This window comes from Frankliniella occidentalis, unplaced genomic scaffold (assembly GCF_000697945.3).
Source record: "Frankliniella occidentalis isolate FOCC.00 unplaced genomic scaffold, Focc_3.1 Scaffold68, whole genome shotgun sequence".
Taxonomy (NCBI): Eukaryota; Metazoa; Arthropoda; class Insecta; order Thysanoptera; family Thripidae; genus Frankliniella; species Frankliniella occidentalis.
Window position 1 is genome coordinate 623,297 of NW_026267198.1, and position 10,633 is coordinate 633,929.

The 10,633-nt window shown below is 45.1% G+C and overlaps 1 protein-coding gene across 1 annotated transcript; it reads left to right on the top strand.

The window, feature by feature from the left end:
• The first annotated feature begins 8,096 nt into the window (after positions 1-8,096).
• Positions 8,097-9,216, top strand: LOC127749593 (uncharacterized). Its single transcript, XM_052268385.1, has 3 exons — positions 8,097-8,318; positions 8,406-8,597; positions 8,675-9,216. The coding sequence occupies exons 1-3, from the start codon at positions 8,280-8,282 to the stop codon at positions 9,158-9,160; spliced, it is 717 nt and encodes a 238-aa protein (XP_052124345.1). The 5' UTR covers positions 8,097-8,279; the 3' UTR covers positions 9,161-9,216.
• Positions 9,217-10,633: the final 1,417 nt, after the last annotated feature.

A 10,633-nucleotide genomic window follows, 5' to 3' on the forward strand; every position in this document is an offset into this window, starting at 1 on the left:
TACTACCGTCAGTCGTCATCAACATAGATAAGAAACAAATATACCGAGTTTGGGCAAGATCGGGAATTTACACTTGCCTAAGCCCCCTTGTGAGGGGTATAAGAGGAGGACATCGTGACCCAGAGAGTCAGTTGATTTCGATCTTTCCTTACACACTTACACCTGCAAGAAAATGTCTCCTCCCCGCACCAACACCGTTGCGCAGAAGGCTGCTGCACGCAAGCCTTATGCAAGGAAGAACATCCGAATGGTTGCGAAGGTGCTGCCCGATATGGACGTCACGGATGGGCTGGATTCGTTGCCCATCCCTTCCTACCAGCCGGGGCCGTCGTCACCAGGCCCCTCCTACCAAGGGAGGGAAGCCGCAGTCAGCATGCTGGCCGATATGGGCGTTTCGTCCGGGGATCTGATAGAGTTGTCCAATGTGTCCGGGCTATTGGACTTTATCGACCTACAGTCAGCGGTGAACGCTGAGAACACCATCGTTCGCCTGCTGGAGCAGGGCGAGCGTGAGCAGGGAGAGCGGCAGTGCGAGCTGGAGCAGGACGGTTACTTTGGGGTGCCCGTTGCGACTTCAACCCCCATCAAAGCGGAGGTCGTCGACAATTCTTCTATCGTCGTCCTTAACACGGTGGACGAGGAGGCCATGGAGGAGCTCTTCCGCTGCGTCGCCGTGCCAGCCGACGGGATTGGGGACCCTATCATCAGGGTCCTTACCGACTACGTGATGCTCTGCCAGAATAAGTATTTGTGGGCGGGGGTGGACCTCAACAAGATGCAACCCTTCTTCGAGCTGAAGGGCACGAACAGCTGCGCGAACACCGCGAGGGTGCGCATGAGCCGCGACGAGCTGAGGGTACTATATGAAAATGACATTCAAAATTTCATAGCCCAGGGTATAAGGGATGGTAAACTGGGTGACTTTATTGACTGTGGTGGGCTCCGGCTCACCATTGTCAATCTATTCGATAATAAAAAATGTCCAATGTTAGGATAAAGAGGAAAGATATTGACACTCAGTGCATTGACTTGGCTCTCAAGTCGTGGGAGCGCATCTTTTATTTTTAAAAATACATTGAATATTTGGCCATGCAAAAGAAAGATGCGATCCCCGTTATTATTAGGCTCATTCAGCAATTAAGTAAAGAAGCAGCCCAAAAGATTGTTGAGGAGGGGCATAGCTTCGTTTTTCTTAACAACAAGGAAAAGAAAGTGCGAATTGTTAAATTCATGGAAGACTGTGCTGACTTTAACGTTGATGTTTTAAATATAGTTCCTAATTTCCCGGGAATATTGGGTCAGGGAATATTCCCGGAAATTTCCTGTGAAAGATTGGGAAAATATGGGGAAAATAGAGTTTTCAGGCAGAAAAGGCAGAATTCATGTAAAACTTGTAAAACCATACTCCCCGGGTACATTCAAAACATGCGCTTTCACTGGCCTGGGCCTGGGCTCTCCGACCGATAGAGAAAGTATTACGCGTGTCAGCGAGGGAGAGACATTCGACATGTCGCTGTCTACTCATGGTCATGTACCGGGTGTGACTGTGAATGTGCAGCAGTGTTGACCGCCAGGGCTGCAGGGACCATGGCGCCTTACGGGCGAATTGGGTAGGCAAACCAGCAACACTGCTGTGCATTCACAGTTACATCGGGTACTACGTCTTGCAAAAGAAACGGACCTCTGCTGCGGGACTTCTCCGCGTTCCGGCTCGGGCGACAGACGTTCACCGGCCGCCCCGTTGCCGTTGTTATGTTTTTGGTGTCTACTTAAACAGGAAATTAAATGCAAGTGAATGGTACCATCTGCAGTACCCCCACTTGAACTGGGGAAAAGCTGCAAAACAAAATGTCTTAACCATTTAGATATATCTGGCATGTTGCGTATAGTCTCAAGCCTCAAGTCTGGTCTGGTAAATCCATGACGTATCAATCAGGTTGCATCATTTCTGACAAACATATGTCAAGCCAAACCATAAGATATATAGACCTACTCTGTGAAGCTATTATTTGAAAAATTATTGGTTTTTGAAAATGTAATAGTTTGCAAATTTTTTTTCCTAATCCATGCAAGTGGTTTGGTAATTATTTTTCTGTTAATCCTTGATTTATCAATCAGGTTGCATCATTTCTGACAAATATATGTCAAACCAAACCATAAGATATATAGACCTACTCTGTGAAGCTATTATTTGAAAAGTTATTGGTTTAAAAAATCTAATAGCTTAAAATTTTTTTCCTATTTCATGCAAGTGGTTTGCAAGTGGCTGGGTAAAAAATAAAAATATAATTTCTCAACGGTTTTTTTTTTTTGCATTTTTTTAGCGTGCAGCCCGGGAACTCGAGGGAAAGGCCCGCAACCTCATGAGTAAATCTAAAGAAGCACTTGGCTGGGCCAACACGAAGCACTTCCCAAGGCATATCCCGGATGGTGAAGTCCCTGCTGGTGCAGAAGATTTAAGTGGGTCCTGGTACCTGTGTGGCACCCAGGACTGGTATGTGAACTTCATCGCGCACGTCTCCACCTTCTGTTATTCAGACTGTTGCCTGCGTAGGTCTGGACTCCCCATTGCTGGTGGGCCAGTCGGACTAGGAGAAGGTGTGAGATGCTCGCGGTTCTAGTTCGCCATGCTGGTCCCGGGTGTCACTGTACAAGGAATTACTGTTACATTTTGTGCTTACTACTTGACATAATTTCATAGTTTAAAGTAGAAGCGCCTACAGCCTAGTAATGGCACATCATGCATACTTTAGGTAAATACCTGACTATTTTCTATTTAGCAAAATAGTCGATTATTTACTGAAGGTATGCATGCGACAGCTTCACACTTATCTGTTAGCGCTTTCACTCTAAATTATGGAATTCGATGAAGTTGTGCTCACAACATGTAACAGTACCAGTGACGTAGTATTTAATGTTTGACATTGCAGCTCTGTCTGTCAGTGGTAGTGATATCTGAAGTGTTCCTCAGTAATGTAGTCTGTTGATGCTGTAGTAGTCTATATTTATTTGCATATTTATTGCAATGTGCCATTTTCTGTGATTGACATTGACGTAATTTTTGTACCTGATATCTGCATGTTAGTTTCAATTACTTTACTGTTTTTTTTCTAACACAAATATTTTATTCATTGCATGCCTCTCACATCCCCGTTTTTTCAGTATGTTATCAATTTTGTAGTCTGTTCCATTAGTTTCCTGTATTTTTTTTTAACATCTCAATTACTGCATTCCAGTAGTTTCCTGTATTTTTTTTAACATCTCAATTACTGCATTCCATTACCATATTCCATTTTTTTTCAGTAAACCTTTAAAAAAGTATTGCATTCCTATCACTTTTTAATATGTAGTTCTGACGGCCACGGAGATGTGAGGGAGACAGTAGGTGCCCTAGGCCTGGCATCGCAACACGCCCAGGCTAGCCAGTCCACCCACCAGGTACTTGGGTTTAGACAAACAGCACCACAGGACGCAGAGCACCCCAGCGAGGCAGGGCATGAGGAAGAGGGTCACGTAGAAGAGGAAGAGGTTGCAGCAGCAGTGGTAGAAGTAGAGGAAGAAAGAGTAGAGGTGGATGTGTTTGGAGTGAAGGTGAGGTACAGTGTAGCTGTCCTCGACAAAGTCGCTCAAATGTTCAACTGAAAGTCACACCCTCAGTGACATGTTTGTCTGTGTAATAAAATGCGTCTATGACATATGTGCCAATGTGTCTTTACTGTTTGCCTCAGCATACTATTCTGTGAAGACGCACCATCAAAAGTACTTGTCAGGAATCACACACTCTGTGAGTTATAAGTGCCATGCCATGAGTTGTCACCTGTTGTGCGTGACTTGCCAGCCATGGCCAATTTTTGCAGCCATTTTGTTCTACAGCTTCTCTCCTGCGCATCTGAGGGTTGTGCAGATAGTTCCATTCAATTGCATTAAATTTCCTTTTTAAGTAGAGACCAGAAACATATTTCTAAGGTGATGGCTTCCCTTCACCATCCGAACACCTTGACTGGCAACTTTTGGGTTCTCGGACGGAAGTTAATTAGGAAATGTTTCCCCAAATTCTGAGCCAATTTTCTGGTCAATTCTCATGGAACAAAGCTTAAAAGATTCACAAAACAGAGGAGCACAAGTGGGACATGGAATTGAGCAGCCCTGGGATACAGAAAAATATGTACCTCACCAGTTGCATGATGCAAGAAAAAAATTTCAAGCTATTAGATTTTTAAAAACTAGTAATTTTTCCAATAATAGCTCCACAGAGGAGCTACACATATCTTATGGTTTGGTTTGACATATGTTTGTCAGGAATGATGCAACCTGATTGATAAATCAATTCTCCATAAGACGATGGGTCCTAAGAACGTTGTCTGATCTCGCAGTGACGCTTCAACGTTGTTTGATCTCACAGTGACGCTTCAACAAAGTCCGATCGCCTTTTGATGTTCTCTGCAGCGCCATCTTCTTTCAATTGCGAGTTGAATAATATTGGCAGTAGAGAAAAAGTAAAAACATCAATGTCGTCCTTAATCTTTTAAGACCACATCGCAATTTTTACTTTTTCTCTACTGCCAATATTATTCAAATCGCAATGAAAAGAAGACGGCGCCGCAGAGAACGTCAAAAGGCGATCGGACTTTGTTGAAGCGTCACTGCGAGATCAAACATTGTCACTGCGAGATCGGACAACGTTCTTAGGACCCATCGAAGAGTTCAATGTTAAAGTTCAAGGCAGAAGATGAAGTCGCAAAAAAAAAATCTCTTTTGCACCGTTTATCACCTCTACTTGTAGAACATTTTCCAAAGTGAGCCATCAATATCCAAAATTGTGGTTTTTCGCTGTACCTTAGCGCGCAGTGCGATACCAACCGGTCGAGACCTAATGAACCACAGGCACAACAACGAGTTGCACAACGACGCGCTGGCGTGGGGCATTATGCCCATCGGCTCTGGGTACGCGGACGCGGAGGAGTTGCTGAGCGTCATGGACATGCCCATGCCCTCCAACAGGAAGTACAACAGACACCAGGAGCAAGTCGGCAAGGCAAGTGCGCTCGCACCGCCTGATTGTACCACTTTCGTGGTTATTCTGTACCGCATGCACTTCGTGTGCGCGGGTTCGCCTATGCTCGCTACCCACGGCTCCTTAGGGCCCGTGCGAGTAGGCAACCCGCGCGCACGCGTGCATGCGGCACAGTATAACCACGAAAGTGCGCGGCGTGAATCAGCCACCTGGTATGTTGTAAGACTTTGTACGTTTTCTGCGCCGTGACATAAATAACGCCCTTGCCCTTTTACAGGCGTGGGGGCGACCATACTGAAAACATGACGACAAAGAATGGTGCGTTTGAGTTACGACTTGCCCTGGAGAGAGGGCAGGTGGTGAAGGACGAGGATGGAAACGATGCGGCCCTATGCTACACCACCGTCATTGGAGACGCAGGCTGGGGCGTGCGTGCCTGCGGGGGGAAGAACGTGTCTTCACCCGCTGCAGCGGTGAGTGCCACTTGGAACGCCTCGGTTGTACCCGCTGAGCGGAAACAAAAGCAAATAGTTACACACTCTGCTTTCTTTTAGGGAATACTGTTAGGTGAGCAGTCCATGAAGCCGGTCCATACTGACACACGTCAAAATCATTGTACTACTTGCTCGGAGGCGGAGAAGAAAGGGATTGAGCCGCCTAATCACAAGTGCCACAAGGATTATGATGGCAGCGCTACATCAATGGAGCAGTCTAGTTGATGGCTTCCAGAAAAGCGTCCAGAGGCACAAACTGCAATATCGCTTGTACATTGTTGATGGCGACTCCAGCACTTATCCCTCAATCAGAGCAAAGTGTGATAACGGCCGCCATGTCGTCAGACTCCACTGTGCCAATCATGTGACCGTGCGCCTCAGCGACCACCTGCACAAACCTAACCTGCTGAAGACCATCTACCCCATTGAAGCAAGCAACCTTTCAAGCCGGTGACGGACGCCCAGGTGGGCCAATCCCAGAGCAGGATTGAGCGGCTGGTGAAGGGGTTGCGGACAGCCATCCGGGCTTGTGGGTTTCATAATAGGGGGGGGGGGGCGTTGTTTAGTGGTAAAATAATTATTTCGTTAACATTTCTTGGTGTGTATTGTCTATTCCTCGTCTTCTGCTGTCTCGCGGGGTAGGAGGAGGGGGGGTAGCGGGAGCGGGCGGGGGTGTTGGCCCGCTCGTCCTTTCGGTCAGTCCGGCTCGGGAATCTGCAGTGTCCACTCCGTGCTACAATCCTCGCTTGTTTGTTTACATCACTCATCATGGACGCTCTCTGCTTTTCCGTCCGGGCCTCGCTTGGCCTTACTTGTCGGTTCGGCCTTACTTCTGATTTGGATTTGAACAAGCCGTTGTACGTTCATACTCATTGCATCAGTGCTTTTGACGGTGGTGTGCCTGTTGTTTGGTACCCTTTGCCTACCCACCACGGGGTGAAAAGTGAGACTATTTTTATGACTGAAGATTCAGTGTTTGAGTTCTGTGACATTTGTTTGGGCTCACTAAAAGAGTACTCCTCCTACTGCGGTGCGGATGCTTGAATAATTGTCGACCTGATGCTCTGCAAGGCGCAGTTGCGCCCTCTGTTTCACCCGCACTCGATGGTGATTTGGATTCACCCCCACCATACGATCCAGAATGGATTACGGGCTACTCATCATCAAGAACGTGCCCTTTAACGGCTACCAATACTGCTTCTGGCGCAGACAGTTCAGCAGCCCTCCGTGAGCTTAGGGCAGTACCTACCGTACCTCCACGACCAACATACATGGCTGCTTCTACAACCTCTCGTAAGTCACATTCTTATCATTTTATTATCGTTTTCTTTGTTCAACTCCATCTCTGCTTTACTATAAATAGTGCACAACTTATATTATTTTAGGTAGTATTTTAGACATTTCTAATTTATATCCTACCCCTTCTGTTCAGTTTGTTTAATTACATCCTAGGTACGATTATTTTAGGATCATTAGCTTTCATTTAATGGCATACCCAATCCTGGATGCGGGATGCGAGCAAGATCTCACTACTTATGCCATCCCAGATCTGATGGCAGTCCTCAAAGAACACTTCGAGCCCGAAGGGCTCACTGCAGGTTACCGCCTAACCTTTCAGAACCGGCTCCAACAGCATTTGGAATCGGTACGAAAGTATGTGACTGCCTTACAAGCCATTGCACAGCATTGCAACTTTGGACAGGCATACGAAATGTCCATGATTGGCCAGTTGATATTCGGAATACGGCATGCGGTATAATCAGCTGGTGAGCTTGGTGAGGCTGTTCATCAGGGCCGAGCGCACGGGCGACTAGGAGTTGCACCTGGCCACCACCACGGCGATGGAGCCCCTGTTCTACGGGGCGGGGCATCATCTCTACGCCAGGTCCGCACGCCTGTACGTCCAGACCATGGAGGACCTCGACGGCGACCTGGCCGCGGCGGCCAGGAGGGGGTACTTCACGGTGACGCGCACTTCAGATTATTGGGCTGGCGTGTGGACGGACATGGTGGTGGAGCAGGACATCATGTCATCATGTGCACCTTGAAGAGCCAGGGTGGGCCAACCAGTCGCGGGCTGACGGAGAGCGGGGTCCACACAGTGGATCGGCAACATGCCCGCCCTGCACAAGGTGCATATCGACGGGCGTCAGGGGCATCAAAGAAGTCAACTGTTAAAAGGCCATGAGTGTTGGTGCCACGGCAATGGAGAAATGTATTGGCACCAACTTCATGGCCATGAAGATTACCCAAAACTTGCGGGTCGTTTTCCACCTCAACTCCAATCCAACTCTTTCTTTTTGTTTGCGCAAAGGTAGGTCAAACACAGGTGGGGTGGGGCAGGTGAGATTGAATGACCGCGGCCAATTCAAGCAGTCGCGCACCTGTCCCACTATGAGGGTGCAGAAAGCTTATTTTCAAATGACTTGAACCACTGAATAATTCTTTGGTTTGAATGCATGTGCCCCGCGTGAGGTTAATTGTAATATTATTTAATTATTTTATCAAGATTTATCAGGATGAGTCAAAAGAAGAGCAAGAGCATCACACACGATCAACGAGCAGCCATGGTGGACTTTATCCGTCAGAACCCTGGCTGCAACACAGAAAAGTTTGAGGGACCTCACAGTGATCAGGAAGAGTTCATAGAAAATCATTACAATTGCATTTTGTGTCATTCACACAGAGCTTTGTACCTATTTTACCATTCTTTTATTTGCCTTCAGTTGAAGACTGAAACGTGGGAAAAATTACCAAACCTACTGAACTCAATGCCAGGCGCACAGTATGAAGCAGCGACATGGAGAAAGGTAAGCAATCAGGATAAAAGTTGACGTGTAACTTAATTATTTTGATCCGTACCTCTTTTAATTCTGTAGTGCTTCTCTGATCTTTAGTCATACCAAGACTGGAAAAGTGAGTGCAAGAAGAAGTACTTGCACAATAAAAAGTATAAAAATGCAACTGACAACAACCCTAGACATAAACCAAAGAAATTAAATGATTTGGAAGAAATTTGCCTCAAAGAATTCCATACGAAAGAGTCCCTTGAAGGAAATGGGACAATAGATCCGGATAGGGATATTGTGGTAAGTACATTTTCTGTCAAGTTTGCAAAAAAGTATAACAACTGTAACTTTCACTTCAATTTATCATTTAATGACAGGAGGAGACCGAGGAGAACTCAAGCGAGGAGACCACAGAGCAGTATAACAATGAACTTCAAATGCCACTTGAAGACTCTTTTGAGTTGCATGTGGTAGATGATACTGGGGACAGCAACAATACATTTGTGGAGGTGTTGACACCCTGCCCAAGCAGCTCAAGCCAGTGGAAATCTAGTCAAGTACTGCAGGTATTATCACCATCACCTTCGACACCCTGCTCAAGTAAACTGCCCCCCCCCCAAAGGAAAACAGAATCAGAGATTAGGAAAGATGTAAGCAAGCGAGTGAGGAAGGAGATGGAGTTGAGGGAAGGCAGGCCTGTAGAGGTGGAGCAGCTGGAGACTTTTATGGAGCGAACAAAAATGCAAACTAGTGTTCTGGAGTCTATAGCCACATCTCTGCAGGCCCTCGTAGGGTCTCAAGAGGAGCTGGTCAAAGCTCAAAAAACTACCAATAAGTATTTGAAAGATCTTCTAGAACAGTAGTATACTTTGTTTCTACCTTTATTGTTTGATTTAACTTCACGTAGTGTAAGGTGGGAAGAAATTCTAGTTTTGCTTTTGACCAAAGCCTTTGGTACCTTGTTGATGTATAAGTTTTTAGTATTACTGTTTGTTTTTTGGTGTCCATAATAATTTTTAAGAATTACTTGTTAGTGTTATTTGAATTGTTATTATGTATTACTAGTATTATGGTTTTAATTTTATGATTAAAAGATAACTTTTACAAGAAAGACATAAGATTTATTTTTTCCTTTAAATGTTGACTACATAGCTCTACCAATACTCTCACACCACAGCTGAAACACTTCGTGTTTTGTTTTCTAATATATTAGAAAGTCAACGAATGTATGCCTGGTAAGCAAAAGCTGATGAACTGATAATGTGAAGAGAACTAGTAGGTCTCTCAACAAAACCAAAAATTATGGGATTAAATATTCCTTTAAAAGAAAGGATGATCTTTTCAATCTACATACATACTGTGATGAACATTATGCTGGAGATCCAAGAGACAAGAAAAGCACATCTGGCTACGTTATGATGTATGGAAATGGACCCATTGAGTGGCGTTCGAAGAAACGAAAAACAGTAGCAAGATCGTCGTCAGGAGCAGAGTATGTATCAGCAGCTCAATTCTGTGCAGAAATGAAGTATATATGCAATACGATCAATTTGCTGGCAACACATATTTTGTAATTTGCACTTCTTTGCTCTAGGTTTTGTCTACTACATTGTCTTTAAAAGCCTGTGTCTAAGGAAAATTGTCACTTAAAAGAAAAACGTCTTAAGTTGGAGACGCGCTGACTGCAGCGCCATCTGTAGGCAATTCACTGGCAGTATGTTAAAATGCGGAACACATATGGCACCCGCACTGCAAGATTCTTGCAAATAATTTTCAAGCATTGTAAGGAAGTTTGCAAAGCAACCTACTTTCTTTGCATTGCAAACTATTTTCTTCGTAAGTTGCGAAGAAATGGTTTGCAAGGTTAGAAGATAATTCTTCGCAGCGTTACGAACGATTTTCTTCGTAAGGTGCGAAGAATTAGTCCACAATGCGAAGGATTTAGTTCGCAATGCAAAGCATTTTACATCGCTTGAAAATTCTTTGCAATGCAAAGAATAGTTCTTCGCGAGCTTCTTACAGTGCGCCACCCATTGAGTTTGTATGCGGCACGAACATGTTCTGTAAGTGTGCATACAGAACACATATGAAAACCTCATCTGTTCATGAGGTGTCCACACTGTAAATTGCTTACGAACTATAGGTTCGTAATGCAAACCAAAAATTGTGTAGGTTACGAAGGATTTTGAAGCGTTGTATTACGAATTAATTGTTCGTAAGCTTACGAGCAAATAGTTCGTATTGCGAACCAATTGTTCGTAAGACCCTGTCAAGCCTTACAAACAACGCTTCAAAATCCTTCGTAAGCTACGAACGTTTTGGTTTGCATTACGAAC